We start from the raw sequence: 17,874 nt of genomic DNA, 5'->3' as shown, positions 1-17,874 counted from the left end.
ACCCACTCTTTCTCCTTCTTTGTCTTCTTACCTTTCTCTTCCTTCACCGTCGCCGCCTTGGCCTTCCCTCTAGCGTTCTTCGCTAAAGGCTTCTCATCCTCTTCACTCTCACTAGGTTCCTTCTTCGCCGATTTCTTTGCTGGAGCACGCTTAACAGGAGCCTTCTTCTTTGCAAGAGGACGGTCTTCCTCAGAGTCCTCAGTCTCGCTCTTCATCTTCTTTGCTGATACCCTCTTGGCAACCTTCGCAAGAGGCTTTTCTTCCTCCGAGCTTTCTTCTGATAATTCCTCCGCTTTTTTAGCCTGACGTTTGGATGCGGCCAGTCCGTTAGCCTTCTTGGCGAGAGGTTGATCGTCATCAGATTCAGAATCGGGGGTGGCAGGTTTGGATTGCTTGGAAACAGGCCTCTGGATGTCGAAACGGCGCGTCAGCAACATTCTGGTCGGAAATGCGTGGGTCGAAACGCGTCTCACCTTAGCAGGAGGTGAAACATCGCTTTCTTCATCACTGCTGGCGACGACCCTTTTCTTGTTGACACCATTGGCTCTGGGCTTTTTGCTCTACAATATTCGTCAGTACAATGTCCATAAGCATAGGACACATCATAGACAACCCCTTCTTCTGGGTAGCTGCTCGCCGCCGCCATAGCGCCATAGTTGAGTGATACACCAAAACGTTGACCGACATGGGATGATATCATCACAAGTCCGGTGGGTCTCGAATAACGTCTTTTACGCACATGACACATTGGTTTTTGACACCTGAAGCGTAAAAACCAGGTTACGACAAACTCACGAGAGGTTTCTCTTCCTCGTCACTGCTGTTTTCGACTCTCTTCCTCGCTCCATTCGCTTTGCTTTTCGCCAAAGGCTGCTCATCCTCGCTCATACTATCATTTTCATCCTTGACAGCAATTTGTGGGGCGTGGGACGCAACAGTGGTAGGGTTAGACTCGAGATTGGGAGCAACGACCGCCATGCCATTGTCGGCGGGCTGCACTGGCGGGAAGGACATAGCGAGCGAATGTACGCGTTTGAGGAGAGTAGAAGGGCGCTGGTTGGTCTGAAAAGTACAGGAATAACTGTGGGCTGGGACTGTGTACAAATGGATTGAAAAAGAAGAAAGATAAAGAATTCTCTTCCTAAACATGAACTTTATAGGAAGGACTTAGAGTATGACACTTCGGGACTTGGGCCAGCTCCAGCAGCTCTCGCCCAGCTGTTGGGTTCGCCTATCGGATTTTCACTAAGTCCCATTTGATCCCGTCTCAACCACGGGGACTCGGCGTTTGACCGCCAGTGGCGCACCGACCGGCGGACATGACCGATTTTGGTCTCAGATAGATGACTTCATTCCGTCACCATGTAACGAGGACCTGACTGCTTTTTGTGCGTTTATGCTTAATCTCGTTCGTCGTTCAGAGAGAGGGGTCAGTTATGTAATTCGGTCAGTTTGAAGGCGATGTGTTGGTCGAACGCTACTAATCATTGGAAATCGTTTATTTTACAGACGATTTTTACTTTACAGGTGTTTAGCCATTGCCGCCCGGGTATGAGACGCGTCTTAATCCGAAGAGTGGTTATGAGTTGTATGAAGAATTTCCTTTTTTCGTCTTTCAATCCCCCAGACCGGGTTTGTCCAAGTTTTCTCGAACTGAGTTGGAGACTAATAAGTGTGCACACGCTAGTTACTGTGTCAATTTGATATAATGCACACTTTCGTACGAGGGTCTTCAGACGTATGCATATGTCGCTGTACTAACTGCGGCAGTGGTTGCTGACTGGTGCTTAACCTGTGATTGGTCAAGGTGTTTGTCGGCGCGTGTCGGGATTAAATGTCGGGTGAATCCGGAGGCACAATTGGCGGGCTGCTATTCTGTACTCCACTTTCGCTCTATACGTAGCTCTTTGTAAGAGAATCCCAGTCAGCACTCCCCCTCTCCCCCGCTCACCACTCGCCATGCTCGCCCTCTCTCGTACAAGGGCCCTCGCCCGCCCCCTCCGCAACAACTTCGCAAGGAACTATGTCGTCGCTTCCCAGACAGCCCGCGCTACAGAAGCTCCCGTAAGTCATGCCCAAAACATCGATTGACAGCACCCGTCTCCTCCGCCACTTACTGGCGCTGGGAAACGGCGGGAGATAGCATGGAAGGAAAAAGGAAGCGCAAGGAAAGCAGGAAGAACGATGTAGCTCACGCGGAAAGTAGAACTTCGGCCAGAAAAAGGGATACCCAATCATCGACCACGAGTTTGACGCTGTAGTTGTGTAAGTCGTTTCCCGTCGTCTTCACGGCCACCTTACGTGCAAGTCGGGGTTGGAAGGCTGACAGGTGATTAGCGGTGCTGGTGGTGCCGGTTTGCGAGCTGCTTTCGGTCTTGGTGAGTGACTCTCTCCTGTCGATGGAAAAAGTTTGAAGCCCGCAAACGTGATGCGGTCAACGGATGTGTCCGTGGTGTAACCTTGAACTAGTTGTTGTGGATTTAGAGAGACGGATTGGGTTCCTCTGGGCATCAGGCGATCGTGATTGCAACATGTGCATAATTCACAACTCTGCTCAAAAACTCCCCATAAATCTCGGTTGCAGCCTGGGCAAATCGTTTCGACTTGCGGAGAGACATTGATTACATGACCTTACTAACTTCATTCTCACAGCCGAGGGTGGACTCAAGACCGCCTGTATCACCAAGCTTTTCCCCACTCGATCCCACACTGTCGCCGCTCAGGGTGGTGTCAACGCTGCTCTCGGTAACATGACGGAGGACGACTGGAGATGGCACATGTACGACACTGTCAAGGGTTCTGATTGGTTAGGTGACCAGGATGCTATCCACTACATGTGTAGGGAGGCCCCTCACACTGTTATCGAAGTGAGTTTCTAGGCGATGTTAGCAGCAAAAGATCTTGCTAAACTGCTCGTAGCTTGAACACTACGGTGTGCCCTTCTCCCGGACCAAGGAGGGCAAGATCTACCAGCGAGCTTTCGGTGGTCAGTCTCTCAAGTACGGTAAGGGTGGTCAGGCCTACCGATGTGCTGCCGCCGCCGACCGAACTGGTCACGCCATTCTCCACACCTTGTACGGTCAATCTCTCCGACATAATACCAACTTCTTCATCGAGTACTTTGCTCTCGACCTTCTCATGCAGGATGGCGAGTGTGTTGGTGTGCTTGCTATTAACATGGAGGACGGTACCCTACACAGATTCCGAAGCCACAAGACTGTCTTGGCTACAGGTGGTTACGGCCGAGCGTATTTCTCCTGTACTTCTGCCCACACCTGTTCCGGTGACGGTAACGCGATGGCCGTGAGGGCTGGTTTGCCTTTGCAAGATTTGGAGTTTGTTCAGTTCCACCCTACTGGTATTTACGGCGCAGGTTGTCTTATCACTGAGGGTAAGTTAAAGTCTTGACAACAATCTTGTACAATGTTCTAACATCAGATAGGTTCTCGAGGTGAGGGTGGTTACCTCGTCAACTCTGAGGGTGAGCGATTCATGGAGCGATACGCCCCCACCGCCAAGGACCTTGCTTCTCGAGATGTCGTCTCCCGATCCATGACCCTCGAAATCCGAGAAGGTCGAGGTGTCGGCCCCGAGAAGGACCACATCTTCCTCCAACTCAGTCACTTGCCTGCCGAAGTCTTGCACGAACGATTGCCTGGTATCTCTGAGACCGCTGCTATCTTTGCCGGTGTCGATGTTACCAAGGAGCCTATCCCAGTTTTGCCTACTGTCCATTATAAGTGAGCCATCCCTTTTGAACGCCCTTGGAATTCACTGACAAGGCCCACAGCATGGGCGGTATTCCCACTAAATACACCGGCGAAGTCCTCACCATCGATGAGCAAGGCAACGACAAGGTCGTTCCCGGTCTTTATGCCGCCGGCGAAGCCGCCTGTGTCTCTGTCCACGGTGCTAACCGACTCGGTGCCAACTCCTTGCTCGACATTGTCGTCTTTGGCCGTGCTTGCGCAAACCACATTAAAGAAACTCTTGCCCCCAACACTCCTCATAAGCCTATGAACCCCGAGCTTGGCAAGGAGTCTATTGAGGATCTTGACAAGATTAGGAATGCTAGCGGTCCTTTGCCTACTTCCCAGATCAGGTTGAACATGCAGAAGACAATGCAGACCGACGCCGCCGTCTTCCGGTAAGTAGCTGTGCCTTCCTGAGGAAATAGCGCAGTCGCTGACAAGTCTTTATAGAACTCAACAATCTTTGGACGAGGGTGTTGCTAAGATGAGGGAAGTCTACAAGTCTTACGACCAGGTCGGTATCAAGGACAGGAGTATGATCTGGAACTCGTGCGTCATCTTCCATCTGCTATTCTCACATCACATGTACTAATAGTTTGAACAGCGACCTCATTGAGACCCTCGAGCTTAGGAACATTATGCAGAACGCCATGCAGACTGTCGTTTCAGCTGCTGCTAGGAAGGAGTCTCGAGGTGCCCACGCCCGAGAGGACTACCCCGAGCGTAACGAGTGAGTCACGTTGATCTCAGTAGCTCTATTGCAAGCCCATGCTAATATATAATCTCTAGCGAGGAGTGGATGAAGCACACCCTTTCCTTCCAGCATGATCCCAACTCCCCCGACGTCGAGCTCAAATACCGAGGCGTTATTGCCAACACTCTTGACGAGGCTGAGTGCAAGCCCGTTCCTCCTTTCAAGCGAACTTATTAAATGCAGTCTTCGGGAAGAATATGGGAAGAAAGGAAAAGGAATGATCGGGGAGAAGTGTTGCAACTGGCGAAAGGTGTGGAGAGAGAAACAGGGAGAGGAGGGAGACATGGAGGATGGGGTGTATAGGGTCTGGGAAGAGGGTAGACGGTTTTTTTATTGGTACCCACTATTTCAGATGGGGACATGTACGCTATACGGATACGATGGATATCGGGTACATGCATGAGCATTTTAAGGCAATTACTAGTGCGTTCAAAACGTATCGGTGAAGCACACGTGATATGAGCGGGGCACGACACTCAGTATCGGACCATGTAGGCCTTCCACCTACTAAATAAAAGGTGAAATCCGGATGCAGACTTCCTTTTTTAACCATGCCCAGATCTGATGAACTATGAATTTGAGAGTTGGACTAGATAAAAGGAAGGGTGGGGACGACGCACGTCGAAATTGAATCATCAGAGCCGAAGCCGAGGACCTTGCGAAAGGGTTTCAGGTACTTATTTCTATTGATCTACAGAGGATGTATGATTTGCATGGGTATTTTGACACCAGTTACGGAAAAGGAGAGCAAATTGGGACCTGATTGATACAGGTTCAGCAGGGGTTGTAGAGCTGCTTCTTTCATGACGATGTTAAGGAGATAAAGATGTAGAAAAGGGCCGGAGAATGAAGAGAAACGCGTCGCGTAAGCGAAAGCTGATCGGATCTTCCACTGACAGTTTCATCTGCTCGTCATGCGTGCTTTGGACCTTGCTACGTACAAAAAAGCGATACTGTTCTTGCAATACAACTCAAATGTATTAACTAACTATTATTATCTTCCATTGTTCTTCTTCACATCACACCTTCCTCCCGGTATAAATACTCATCCCAAGCCCTCGAGAGAAAGGCAATACCATATTAGTGTACCCGTTTTGCGGATCGTGAAGATACTCGATTAACTCCTTGTATCTGGAAGCAGCACCTTTTAGGTTATCAATGAGGATCGTAGCTCCAGGACGGAGGTGGGGCTCGACGAGTTTGAGGGTTGGAAAAGCCATGGGCGCCCAAACTATGGGTGCCAAGAGGGGGAGCGTGAGCTGCAGAAAATGTGAGGACGTAGGGATGCGACGTACTATCCAACAGCAATAAATCAATTCCTTCCTTGGGTATATCTACCTTTAAAGTCTCAAGCAGGTCACCTTCCCTGAGGTCAATCACTTGGAGCACCTCATCCCCAGCCTCCTTCCAGTTCTTGCGAGCTTGTAGGGCTTTGCTCGGTTCATTCTCAGTAGCGATGACTTGGCCTGGTTTGCCCGTGAGAGCAGCGTTGTGTGCTACCGCCAATGCAAGGTAGATGGTACTAACGCCAAAACTGGTACCAGCCTGTCTCTTCTTGTCAGCATGTATCTGCTTTCACATGGATGTGGAGGGAGGTGATACTGACTTCAACAACGTTTCTTGCTCCAGATGCCAGGCAATGCTGATACATGTACCAACACTTGTCTTGATCCAAAGCAATAAATTTGTCCCTCATAAAATTGTCAAAATCCTCAGCATCGATAACTTGGGCGGTGGCTGCCTCTTCTTGGACAGTGGAGAGCTCATGGAGTCGATCAAGAAGTGCATGGATGTGGGGGGGAGCAATAATAGGATTTGCATTTGGATCCGGTTGGTCAGTGCGAGCAGCAGTAGTGGAAAACATGATGCTGGTCTTGTTTGGGCTGGAGCTTCTTTCTTTGCTGAAAAGGCAGTCTATTACCGTGACTTGTGACTACTGAAGGAAACCAGATGGGTAGGTAGTACAGATATATTATATACCCAATTGGGCGTACTGACAATGCGTAGGATACTGTCACAAGCAAGTCATAAGACATCCGCCTAAAAAAGTGTGACAAATCGAACGTTGTATAATGCTGCGGGAGGGCGGACGTTCGGTACAAGAGTTGGGTATTACGTACGAGATAGGAGGATCGAGGAGAGGAAGAGTTGTAATGTGGATTAGCTTTAGGGCCTGTCCGGCAACTTTCAAACTGGTCACGCAAAAATTGGCCATTATTCCATGGGTTCGATTACTCTTCCTCTGGCCAACGTCCCTCCTCAGCTGAGATCGCCTTTACACTGGAACCTTTTGTGGGCATTACACCATGACCAACTGCGCCCAGAGCCAAAAACCTTCATAAGCTTCCGACTCCCTTGTGTAAAGACTCAGTGGGGGAGAGTGACATGGTCTATGGGTATGAAAGGCGGGTTAGGTCTGCTTTCCTTCAAGGACATCGCACCGTTAGCTTACTGTCCGGCATGCGAGTCCTCTGAACTCCCAAGTACCCACATGGTTAGTCCTATCTAATCAGCACATGCGCGCATGCTCTGATTTGGGTTTTGGACAGGCAGCTTAATTAGGGTCATCCTGGCTGATGTAGTAGCAGACCGACCTGCAGCTGTTGACCTTGGTTGGATGTGAGCATTATAAGGCCTTCATAGGCTCATGTTTGAAGTGTCACTATAACCGCAGAAAAATGGCCCCATTCATTCAAAGTCCTCCACAATATCGCATCTGTTAAGGCGTCGGAGGCTGTAGAGGAAGATAGGGAGAAATGGTTTGAAGAACAGTTAAATGGTCTCATGGAAAGCGAACGTGCTTCATTTCAGTGTGAAAGATATGATCCTAAGCGGGAACGGCGTAAGCAAATGGAAAAAGGGTAAAGGAAGTTCGGTTTTATCTCCTCCAGCTACGTAAGCGGTCCCAACCGTGACTGAAACGGTCATCAATTCATGTCGAAAGCCTATCGACGGCCCTGACCTCGATGTCAGTATCGCTGCTCACACAAAGAAGCATTCCAGCAACGCCAAACAACGCGGTAATGGTCGACAGTGGGGCCACGCAACACATGTTCAAGGACCGCCGTGCCTTCTCGAGGATGCGCGTTCTTCCTGAACTGATTGCGGTAATGACAGCGCAAGAAGGAACCACTACGTTTGCCGCCGAAATTGGCACGGTTATTTCATTACGATTATGGGGGCTGGGGAAAACAGCAGATTATACTTATTGACGTACTCTACGCCCCCCAGCTGGGTCGAAACCTCTTCCCTGTCTCCGCTATGTGCCACAGCGGGTACTCATGGCGCTTCGACCAGAAGAAAACTTATCTTCAGCCCAGTGACGATCTCTCTGTCACCATCGCCTCTGCTCGATCGTGCATATTCCTTTTTGTTCTTCGGCACGATGTATGCCCAGACCCCTTTTACTGTTGGATGGGCGAGAAGATGGGAGCCTGGGATACGGAATTCCGAGAGAGACTGTTTGTGGCGTGGGAGTTGCGTGGTTGATTTTCTTCCAGATTCTATAATAGTTTCTTTCTTTCTTCATGCATTCATAGACACCTTACAACATTTACTGTCTAGTATATATATCGAAATCCCTGCAGCATACATCATGCGTTATTACTTCTTTTCTTGATCATACGATCGGGTTGCTCTTTTAAAGCAAAATTCCTTATAAAGTCCTTACAGCGCCGTTTGGTTGGACCAGAGGGAGGCAGTGGATATCAAGTTTTACGAGCTCCAGTCATTACAAACAAAGGACATTTAAAATCATATTTTTCTAAAAGCCACTTCCGACAACGAGCTTTGGGGTTCAGGGCGCGCGGCCATATATAACTCATTTTCGAAATGACCAAGCGATCACCCATTTGTTGAAACAATTTGATGAAATGTAAGATGGACTGAGAATGTTTGGTAGAGCTACAAGTCTGAAAAGGATGTAGGCAGTGAATTGAACCAAGATACCAGTATCTTGCATGGTACACGCTTAACGCTATATCTTGATACTTCGTCCTTTCAGTACCCACCCCACACAACTGACTGCCAAGCTATACAACATCAACACCCCCATTGACAACCACGCCGGAGCATACATTGTCTCCATGCTCACATTCACCAGCCCTGTAAGCAAATTGGCCGCCAAAAATACCGCGAGGCCGTTTTTATTCATAGCGTCGAGCAAGCGAGGTACCAAGATCGATGGCGATGTTTGGGAAGAGATGGAAGATGGAATGATGTGGGTAAGGAGGAGATAGCCGAGGAGAAAGGTGGTATTGTATGCCGCTACCCAAAATACATAAGGAGCGTTGGCCTTTATGCAGGGATCAGTATAGGTACAATATTACCGAAGACGTGCACGTTCACTTTCCAGGCACGTTCACTTACCAAGCGCCTGGATACCTCCCCGCCGGCCCAAATCCAGCCTCCTAGCAGTGCCCACCAGCCTAAGCTATATCCAATCAACTCCATAATCAGATCCAATTTTTTTCTCTCAAAATGACTCTGCTCGTGCTCTTCAATCGTTTCTGACACGACCCTCTCTCTTCTTGGTGGTAAACTGAGCCTTAAAACATGATCTCCAATGGACAAGCCAATCAAAAATATGGAGAGATAGCCAGGAAGAGAGGAGAAACCTTCCTTGTTTGCTAGAAAGATACCTGATCGGCCGAATGAAAAGATGATGGGTTGAAGATAGTATGTTAAGCACAACTGATGCAACAAAGAGATGATTACCCCAAGCACACTCCAGCGAAGCCACTGTGTCAATGGTCGAACGCCGACGGCAAGCACAGGCACCAATGCGAGGGTGAAGAAGAAATTCCAGTGCACGCCATATTCCGTGACATGCTCAGGATAATCAGATCCCTTGACCATAATCAACCGTATAAAGCCGAGGACGAGGACGGGGACGGATTTTCGGAGCGAGATGAGGATGAAACTTAACGGGGAAGGGGTGAGGGGAATGATGTGAGAGTTGAGAGCGGGCGAAGTGGGCGTAGGGGGTGGAGGTGGGGGAGAAAGAGATTTTGTGGAGACGAGACCGAGGGAAAAGACGAATGACCCGACACCCACGTCCATCTACGGCGAGTAGAGTGGTGAACACTAGACTTTTCCTGACTGAAAGAAAGCTTACCAGACTGGTGCCAAAATCCTCGCATTTGCCCTGCCATCTAGGAAACACTTCAAAATCTACCGCCAAGATGCAGATGACAGTCATGAGCATCATATGCGCTCGGTATACTGTCAAAAACGGTAATCTTCCCTTTTCTTCTACCCCTTGCACCTTCGTCGCCCTAGACTTTTTAAGCCTCAAGGAGGGGACAGGGGATATTCTGACCTTGGAGTCGATATGCGATGGAACATCAAGCGAAACGCCTTCTAATGGTGACCTCCGTCTGTTAACGCCCATAATTCCCAAAGGGTCTTCATGCCCTGAACTTGAAGAACTACTCGGCGACATCGGGGATATTGTAGGATCGGTAGATAATAGAGATCCCGAAGCGAATGCCACTTGGGAAGGTAGAAGCTTTGCTGGTGACACTGCGGCAGATCCAGCTGCAGAAGCAGGTTCCGCTGGTTCCTCATCCGAGTCTGATTCGTCAAGCCATTGACCTTTTGGCTTTTCGGGTGACCTAGGAAAGTTGAAGCGTTTTTGAGATTTCGCAATGAAAAAGAGCGAGATAATGGACAAAAAAGAGGCGAAAACGAGGGGAGAAGTTGAGAAGATGGTCACCCCGAGTAGTAGGGGGAGAACACAGATCAGGTAGTTGTTCAAGAGTCCATGACGGATGTAAGGTGATAAGGCTATCCAGAGAGCATACGTCGCCTGCGATCCCAATTATAAGCATTTCCTAATGACAGAACCCATTGAAGGACGAGCTACATACCAGAGCCACCAGGCTGACGGCATTGATACTCCAAATAGAAGCACCTGGGTTACCTGAGACAAAAGCCTCTTTGGCCAACTTGTAATCTCCCATTGCAATTCGGTAGCTTATTATGGCGAAAATCGGACGCTATGACGAAACCATATCTTTTCTAGCGCCTTCCTTTACCTTTCAAATGTTTGGATATCTTTGAGATTATGATTTATGGCGCTGGCTACTGTGTTGAATTTGATCGTTGGAACGAAGCCTCGCTGGAAAAGTCAACGACGACGTATTAATACGTAAAGGTGTACTAATTAATAAAGACGCGAGCGCGTATCGGCCGCCGCCGACTAACCTCCACCTCACCTTCTTGGATATCAGGTTCACACTCTCAAATCAGCCTCACAACTGGTGACTCACTCCTCCTTCTATGCCCTCTGATTCGCCAGATCTCATCATCTACTTCATCCTTTCCGGCAGCGGTACCGGCTATGAGAACACTCCTTTCTTCCGGATGGCCCGCAGCCGAAAGGCTAATAGCAATAGACATGCAACGGGATGACTCGCGATCGTCTGTTGTTTCTGGCTAGCTGCTACCTTGTTCGTTTGCTTCTCTATTTAATAAACAGTCGTTTTGTCGATATATTGTCCCTCCATAAGACGCCCATCACAACCTAGCCCAATCCCATCCGCCATGCCCACTGCGACCATTAACCCTGCTCTCCCTCCTGAACCCGAACAAGCATGGATCAAGCCCACTCTTTCCAACACTTTCGGGGGCAAGACGTACCAGCCTACGCATCCTGACTTGTTCCGCGTCGAGTTCACTGCTAGTAAAGGGTTAGAAGAAGATTATGCGAGTCGACTTGTTGCTGTGCGGGTGAGTATTTTCCTGAGGGAGAGGGATATGCTTTTGAAATTGAGTGGAAGGAATGAAGCTGACTTTCGTCCTGGGTTCTTAGGATTTCGCTCCCAACGAGTTGATAACTCCCCTCACCAACATATCCCTTGCTCCCGAAAAGGCCTACTCTTCGGTTCAATTCGGGCCGGGCCCAAGAGATCACCTCGAGCTCAACTCTGACCTCTTATTCAGTATGTTCGCTCGTCCTTGCAGTCGGGATTTTTTACCGGTATTAACACCGTACCATTTCAAAGTGAATCATTCTTGCTCCCCAACGACAGAAGTCCACTTGCCCCCCCTTCGACCTAATGAATGGGCCGTATATGCTACTTCCAAGGGCATAAAGAAGGGAGACTCTCTCGAGTTTTTCTACCCCAGCACAGAGTGGGATATGGCACAAGGCTTTGACTGTGCTTGTGGATCAGATGTAAATTCCTTTCGATGGAAGATGAAAGTATGCTTATTGTCATCATATGATACAGATTTGCCTGGGCAAGATTAACGGTGCCAAATACGCTTCTCTGAAAGAACTGCAAGCGCGTGGCTATATCAACGAGCATATCCTTGCTCTTAAGAAAGCTCAATCAAAACATGAGGAATAGAGGGGCGCTGAAGGCTTTCATCTATACAGGGCGTAATGGGGGAATTAGTCGGTGGATGGTCGAAAGGGGGATTTGGGAGAATTTTGGGGAAATCTGTAGCATGGCGAGAAGCAATTATGTAGATCAGCTTTTGATTGGATGAATACCATTGAATCTAAGCTCTCCCTTTCTATAGATTACTCTATTCCAAGGACGTCCGCCGTCTTTCAAGAGACATGTCTTCCTTTTGTCCACTGAATAACGAACCTTCCGCTTTCCCGGGCCGTGAGGGGGCCACTGCAAACTGCCCCCGGCGTTAAATCATGTGTTCGGGACACCGCACTGATAAAGGAAGGATGCGACGTCATCTTCAGGGTGCTTTGTTTATTTACGCCCCCGGGGCGTGCATCTGGCCGAGATAAGAGGCGCGTCGCCCTGGCTGAGTGGCCTGTCCATTGTCCGTCCAAGAAGCTATATCGCCTTTGACTCGAATTGTCGTATAGTGTTCGCTCTGTTTTTATAGTTTGCAGAGTCAAGTGCCACTCACTGGAGCTACAATTAGTATTGCCAACACCCCAACTTTGCAAGTTCATCCCCATCACCGCCTTCTCTGTGTACCCTCCGCCACCTCGACTCGCCACCCCGCGGGTCCCCTATCACACGTGTCTGCGCAAGTGGACATCGCGTCCCTACATTTTATATACCTCATCCATCCATATCTTCTCGTCCCTATTCCCACCTATATACACATCCATCCTCGAAACGATGCCCATCCCATCCCGTCCCATCCCTAACCCCCGCCACCGTCAGCGGCCTACCCGTCCCGGCACTGCCGTGCCTCGCAAATCACTTTCCGCCACCCCGCAGAATACTGCCGACTGGCGTGCCGAGATGGCATTACTGCCAGAGGTCGGTCCAAAAAGCGTTCCGATGAAGTTGAGTGGGTCGATGGGCAGGGAGGCGAAAGAGTTGAGTAGGAGTGTCGAGGGGAAGAGGGACGTTGGTTTAGAGCGGCTTATCATGGATGGCAGGGATAGGAGGGGAAAGAGGGGTATGTCCTGTTATAATGTCATATCGAGGGTGTTTTGCTAATATGATTATAGCTACGACAGCAACCACTCTTGGTTTTGATTTTGTCACCAATCCTCAAGTCATCGCACTGTCCGAAGGCGAAATCCCCAACGCTCCTGACGACCTGGTGCCTAAACCCATCAGCCTACTCACCACTACCAAATCAACATCCACTCATCCCGATTCCACCTCTCGCGCGTTGTCCAACACTCCCACCACCCCAGCTCTTCTGGCCACTCGGTCAGATTCAGATGGAGAAGATGAAGATGATCATGGAGATGATGATTGGGAACATATCTCTGCATTGAGCCGTGCGGAGCAAGTAGAGGAGAGAGATGAGAATATGTGTAGTGATGGTGAAGAAGACGTGATCGTACTGGGGGAGATGGAGATGGAGGAGGATATGGCTCACTTGGAACTCGGGCCGAAGAATAAGGACGATAAGAATACTAAGAAAACAGTCGTCACAAAGGAGGAAAAGCACAAGAGCTACGCGGCGGTCGCGTTGGGCGTATAAGTAAAACATTTTGAAGACGGACGATATTGTATTCTTGATAGTATCATTTAAATCAATTTGTATGAGAGCACAGACTATCAACGTGTTGGTTATGTACTTGTACTATACGCTAGTGATGCTATGATGCTACTGATAAGATGATGGAAGCACGTGAAACGATCGGTAGGGCGCGTGCGCATCAGCATCAGTGCTCAGTGATCTGCCGGTGGGGGGGGTCTCTTGTTCATATACCTGCCACTTGCCTTGATGACCAGGTTTATCCCTGACGACCACACTCAAACGGGTGACGAAAAGGATACAACGCGCTCTCACAGCGAGAGAAGGTAGCGATGTTGATCTTGGTGATGTTGGACTTAATGAACATGGTATAGTAGGAAGCAGTTGTTCGCCATAGAAGCACTGCTAGCTGTGTGTTGAAGCGACGCTTGTAATATTGTATTCCGTTCTATTTCGCCTGTAGAGGCCTTGTTGATGAAGTCGATTGTAATTAATTGTGGTCTGTGGCTGCGGTAGGTAACACATAAAGGACAGATGGATGATAGGTGGCAGGAAGAATCGTCACAGTCACCAAATAATCACGCATTGATGGAAAGGGGGATGCTTTCAGTGCTTAAGTGCCTATATGCTTCTTTCTTCTCTACGCCTCGTCGGACGTCAGTGGCTCATCTGCGAATGAGACAGTAGATCGTATGGGGTTGGGGGGCGAGACTTGGATATATGGCCATTGATGTAAAGACAGGATGAGTGGTGATGTCAAAATAAACAGCATACGTACGTAAGTGACAGAAGATAAGATTTCGCGCAGAAGGTGTTGATGCGTCGCGTAGCGTACGGGAACCACTGCACGGCGACGAAGACTATTCAGAAAACAATAACGAACAGTGATCCTTTCAACGTATTCAAATCCGCATCTGTCTTCTCAATAGTTGTTTGCTGACATCCCTTCAACAAATAATTCCTTTTACAGACACATACTGAACGGATTTAGCGACCACGACTCCCACGACTCCCAGCACCTTTTGGTCCGTCAAGGGGCCTCTTATTCAATCGTCTAGACCCAGACACGATGTCAGTGCCCTACGAGGCCCATAATTCTCCACCACCGCCGCCCCCGAAGCATGCCTCATCTTCGTCTTCCGGCAAAAAGGCAAAGCAAAAACGACCATCTTCCTCGAATGGCACTCCCGATCAAAGCTCGGCAACGGCGGTAAGGGCTTTCTCGGCTTGCCGGAACTGCCGGAACAAGAAGGTGAAATGCCTTCCTGGACCACCCCTTCCCAGTTCGAGTATCACTTTGCCAGCATCTCCGACTTCTCTGGAAAATCCCGGGGCGAACCTAGGACCTTGTCAACAATGTCTTCAATCTGGTGCCGAGTGCATTTATCCCCCGACTAGAGATAGAGCTGCGTACAGCAGACAATATGTGGCGAATTTGGAAACAAGGGTACAAAGTCTTGAGATGGTGCAGGCGAGATTGATGCCTTTACTCGAAACTTTCGAGGCGAGTACGCATAGCGGAAAGCCGATGCCTATGCCGCTTCCTCCGGTACCGGCCAGAAGGACTGAAACACCAGCTCAAGAGATGAATGAAGACGTCGAAGAAGGAGAGGATGAGATTCCCGAGGATAGCGCGATGCAACCTGCTTCAGACAGTGAAGATGCTGGTCAGATCACACAAGATGATAGGGGAAACTATCGATGGATAGGTTCGTCGAATACACTTTCTCTTCTTGACTCCTTCTCTGGTCGGCAATTAGCAAGTGGTCGACCATTGCCTTCTCGTACGCAATCATCTACAACCCAAATGGATGCAGCCATTTCCAGGGATCGCACACCGTCAAACATCGCGTCTACTCCTACTCGAGAATCAAATCCTTATTTTGGTCCAGTGGCTGGTTCAGGTGTCGTCAAAGCCTTACCTCCTGTTGATGAGGTGCAGTATCCTTCTGCAGAGAAGTCACTGGAAATGGTCGATGCTTTCTTTCAAGAGGTGCATCCTTGCTTACCTGTCCTTTTGGAACACGAATTTAGAAGAGATTTCCGGGCGCTGATGGAGGCAAGGGCCAGAGGTAATCTCTCGTGGGGCGGTGGAGTGAGTCATTCGCTTGGAGCCAAACAGTCGCCACGTTGACGGTGTGTCTAGTTTATTTCAGTCGTGTTTGCCATATTTGCCCTGGGTGAAAGAGTAATTGTCACATCAAGAGCGTGGAGGAGAGAAATGGCTAAGGCTGAAGGTGATGATGATGATCATGAGACTGTCTTGCCTGGTGAGGCAGAGGCCGGTGTAATCTGGTATGAGAGGTAAGTGCTGCTAAGCTTGCGGAGAGATGCGGGATAATAATGCTTCTGCTTCAGAGCTCAAATCTTACATTACACCACTTTAAAAGACGTCAACATCCACCAGGTCCAATGCCTTACTCTTCTCGCTGCATTCCAAGCAAGTGTAAATGCTATGCCCATGTCATGGCTTCTTGCCGGACAGGCTATCCGTGTAGCTCAAGACTTGGGTTTACATCGATCAACCGCCCGGCTTCCCTTATCGTTTGCAGAAAAACAGCTGCGTTCACGATGTTGGTGGGCCATCTACGGTTTGGAGAGGATGATGTCAATTTCTCTCGGCCGGCCGCTGGGTGTGGATGATCTTGATGTGGATGTAGCATACCCGCTGGAGGTTGACGATGCCGTGCTGGAGAAGATGGCGATGGAGAACCTGCAAGCTTTACCGCCTGAATTCGAGAAAGAGCCCGAGGCTTCGACAATGAGTGGGTTCATCGCGCTCACAAAGCTCTGCAAGATTGCTGGGCGAGTTGTGCATCTGCTCTATCGGCCTTCAAATGGAAGGTCGGTGAGTGATCCTTCGTGGGCGGTACAGCAGCAGAATGCGATCAATAAATTAGACAAGTTACTTAGAGATTGGTTAGCAAACGACGTGGTAAGTTGTCACATGCACTGTATTCATGGGTAGCTGACTAGTAATAGCCTTCAAAATACAAAGATCCTTCAGAAACGCATTCGGTATCCCTTCTTTCCGCCATTTTATCCAACTCTTACTTTACTGTTCTCGTCACCCTTCACCGAAACTTCTTGCCCTCATCACCCGATTATCCTCGACCTAAACCTCCCCCCTCTTCTCAGTCGCTCGCTCATTGCGTCGACGCTGCCAGATCTGTCATCCACATCGCCTCTCAATCTCGCACCCTCGTACCACCCTCTCATCATCTTGCAATGTATTGTCAATACTTGTGGTCGTCAGCAGTCATCCTGCTGTTATGTGAGATCCAAGCGAGAGATGAAGTGGTCATCGAAGCGGTCGGTTCGCAGGTGGAGGCTTGTAGGAAGTGCTTACAGGCTTTGGAACCTGTTTGGCCTGGGTCAAAAAAGTTGAAGGAATTGTTAAACGATGTGGCCAGTCGTGCGAAAGAAGTGATGGTTTCAAAGTCATCAGACAAAAAGCGCAAGTCATCTGCGCATAAGGACAAGGACAGAGAGAGGCAGATGCTACATCCTTCCCAAAACCATCAGTCTCGACCGTCAACCGACTCGCCTATCCCGCAGCACGCTGAGAATCAGTGGCCGTCTCACTCTGTTTCTCCACCAGAGAAGAGACAACGTGTGTTTGAACTTTCTGACACTCGCACAGCTTCGAATGAGGATGAACCGGCTCAAAACCCCCAAGCATATTATTCAGTGTATCCTATGACCACGCCGATAACGTCTCAGGCTTCACTCCAGTTTACTGAGCCAATGCCTACTTATGATATGGTATTCGACCTTGGAGGAGTCACCTTTGACGGATTAGAGTTGTTGCAAGGCTTTAGCGGGGGCGCTTCCAATTTTTGGAATAACTTCAACTTTGGCATGGATGGAGCTGGCAATGGTAGCGCTTCTGGAGGCTCTGCGCCAGTGGCAAGAACCGGACAGCAATTCCTGCCCTCTGGTCAATTGACACCCAACTCTAATGGTGACGGTTCGAGGCCTTCGTCATCCAGCTGGCAAGGGCAGCTATCACGGATGGTCAGCCAGAATGGGCAGCAGTATGTGCAAGGACAGGGACAGGATGGATATAACGGCGCAGGGAGTGGAAGCGGTGGCGTTGGGACGCCTAATGCGCATCGGGGAGCAACATTCTGGGAGCAAGTGACTGGGAGTACATTCGACTGGCAGGCAGACCCAAATGTGCCTTTCAACATCTAGCTTCGAATTCATTTACTGCATCCGTATCTTCAAATCATACTTATTGTATTTTAGATTTGTATAATTTGTGATTCTGCATATTGGGTAAATGTGCGATTCAGCGACAAGGAAAGAACGGCAATGAATGGAAAATCGGGTTTTTATGTCTCGCCCTTGTCAATACCAGCTTGCAAATCATGCGTCTTCGTGACAGCTGCTGCTCGTTGTTCTTCAGGACGCGATCTTTGAAGAGTTGCTATGGGTTAGACTGCC

At 49.2% G+C, this 17,874-nt stretch overlaps 7 protein-coding genes across 7 annotated transcripts in view; 4 read left to right on the top strand and 3 right to left on the bottom strand.

Moving 5' to 3' along the window:
- Positions 1 to 1,014, bottom strand: part of CNBH3140 (hypothetical protein) — a gene marked incomplete at both ends in the record, with an annotated part of 3,317 nt that extends 2,303 nt beyond the window's left edge. The window contains 3 exons of the mRNA XM_768769.1: positions 7 to 407; positions 474 to 560; positions 796 to 1,014. Of these exons, the coding sequence (XP_773862.1) occupies positions 7 to 407; positions 474 to 560; positions 796 to 1,014 (707 nt within the window). The remainder of the gene's footprint in view (positions 1 to 6; positions 408 to 473; positions 561 to 795) is intronic.
- Positions 1,015 to 1,959: 945 nt separating this feature from the next.
- CNBH3130 (hypothetical protein) lies at positions 1,960 to 4,683 on the top strand (the record flags this gene model as incomplete). The annotated part of the gene is made up of 10 exons (XM_768768.1): positions 1,960 to 2,064; positions 2,207 to 2,265; positions 2,338 to 2,378; positions 2,653 to 2,867; positions 2,920 to 3,391; positions 3,443 to 3,740; positions 3,791 to 4,147; positions 4,203 to 4,301; positions 4,357 to 4,482; positions 4,542 to 4,683. The coding sequence occupies 10 exons, from the start codon at positions 1,960 to 1,962 to the stop codon at positions 4,681 to 4,683; spliced, it is 1,914 nt and encodes a 637-aa protein (XP_773861.1).
- An 842-nt stretch (positions 4,684 to 5,525) lies between these two features.
- CNBH3120 (hypothetical protein) lies at positions 5,526 to 6,370 on the bottom strand (the record flags this gene model as incomplete). Its single annotated transcript, XM_768767.1, has 3 exons — positions 5,526 to 5,737; positions 5,802 to 6,060; positions 6,113 to 6,370. The coding sequence occupies 3 exons, from the start codon at positions 6,368 to 6,370 to the stop codon at positions 5,526 to 5,528; spliced, it is 729 nt and encodes a 242-aa protein (XP_773860.1).
- A 2,112-nt stretch (positions 6,371 to 8,482) lies between these two features.
- CNBH3110 (hypothetical protein) lies at positions 8,483 to 10,469 on the bottom strand (the record flags this gene model as incomplete). Its single annotated transcript, XM_768766.1, has 4 exons — positions 8,483 to 8,800; positions 8,875 to 9,567; positions 9,623 to 10,315; positions 10,377 to 10,469. The coding sequence occupies 4 exons, from the start codon at positions 10,467 to 10,469 to the stop codon at positions 8,483 to 8,485; spliced, it is 1,797 nt and encodes a 598-aa protein (XP_773859.1).
- A 583-nt stretch (positions 10,470 to 11,052) lies between these two features.
- Positions 11,053 to 11,861, top strand: CNBH3100 (hypothetical protein; the record flags this gene model as incomplete). The annotated part of the gene is made up of 4 exons (XM_768765.1): positions 11,053 to 11,238; positions 11,321 to 11,450; positions 11,514 to 11,713; positions 11,742 to 11,861. 4 exons carry the CDS (start codon positions 11,053 to 11,055, stop codon positions 11,859 to 11,861), a joined length of 636 nt encoding a protein of 211 aa, XP_773858.1.
- Positions 11,862 to 12,605: 744 nt separating this feature from the next.
- CNBH3090 (hypothetical protein) lies at positions 12,606 to 13,428 on the top strand (the record flags this gene model as incomplete). The annotated part of the gene is made up of 2 exons (XM_768764.1): positions 12,606 to 12,891; positions 12,944 to 13,428. 2 exons carry the CDS (start codon positions 12,606 to 12,608, stop codon positions 13,426 to 13,428), a joined length of 771 nt encoding a protein of 256 aa, XP_773857.1.
- A 1,066-nt stretch (positions 13,429 to 14,494) lies between these two features.
- CNBH3080 (hypothetical protein) lies at positions 14,495 to 17,622 on the top strand (the record flags this gene model as incomplete). Its single annotated transcript, XM_768763.1, has 4 exons — positions 14,495 to 15,520; positions 15,572 to 15,729; positions 15,784 to 16,360; positions 16,408 to 17,622. 4 exons carry the CDS (start codon positions 14,495 to 14,497, stop codon positions 17,620 to 17,622), a joined length of 2,976 nt encoding a protein of 991 aa, XP_773856.1.
- Positions 17,623 to 17,874: the final 252 nt, after the last annotated feature.

This window comes from Cryptococcus neoformans, chromosome 8 (genome assembly GCF_000149385.1).
Source record: "Cryptococcus neoformans var. neoformans B-3501A chromosome 8, whole genome shotgun sequence".
In the NCBI taxonomy this organism is placed as follows: Eukaryota; Fungi; Basidiomycota; class Tremellomycetes; order Tremellales; family Cryptococcaceae; genus Cryptococcus; species Cryptococcus deneoformans.
The sequence above is the reverse complement of the archived record's forward strand: the minus strand, read 5'-3'. Positions and strand labels throughout refer to the sequence as shown.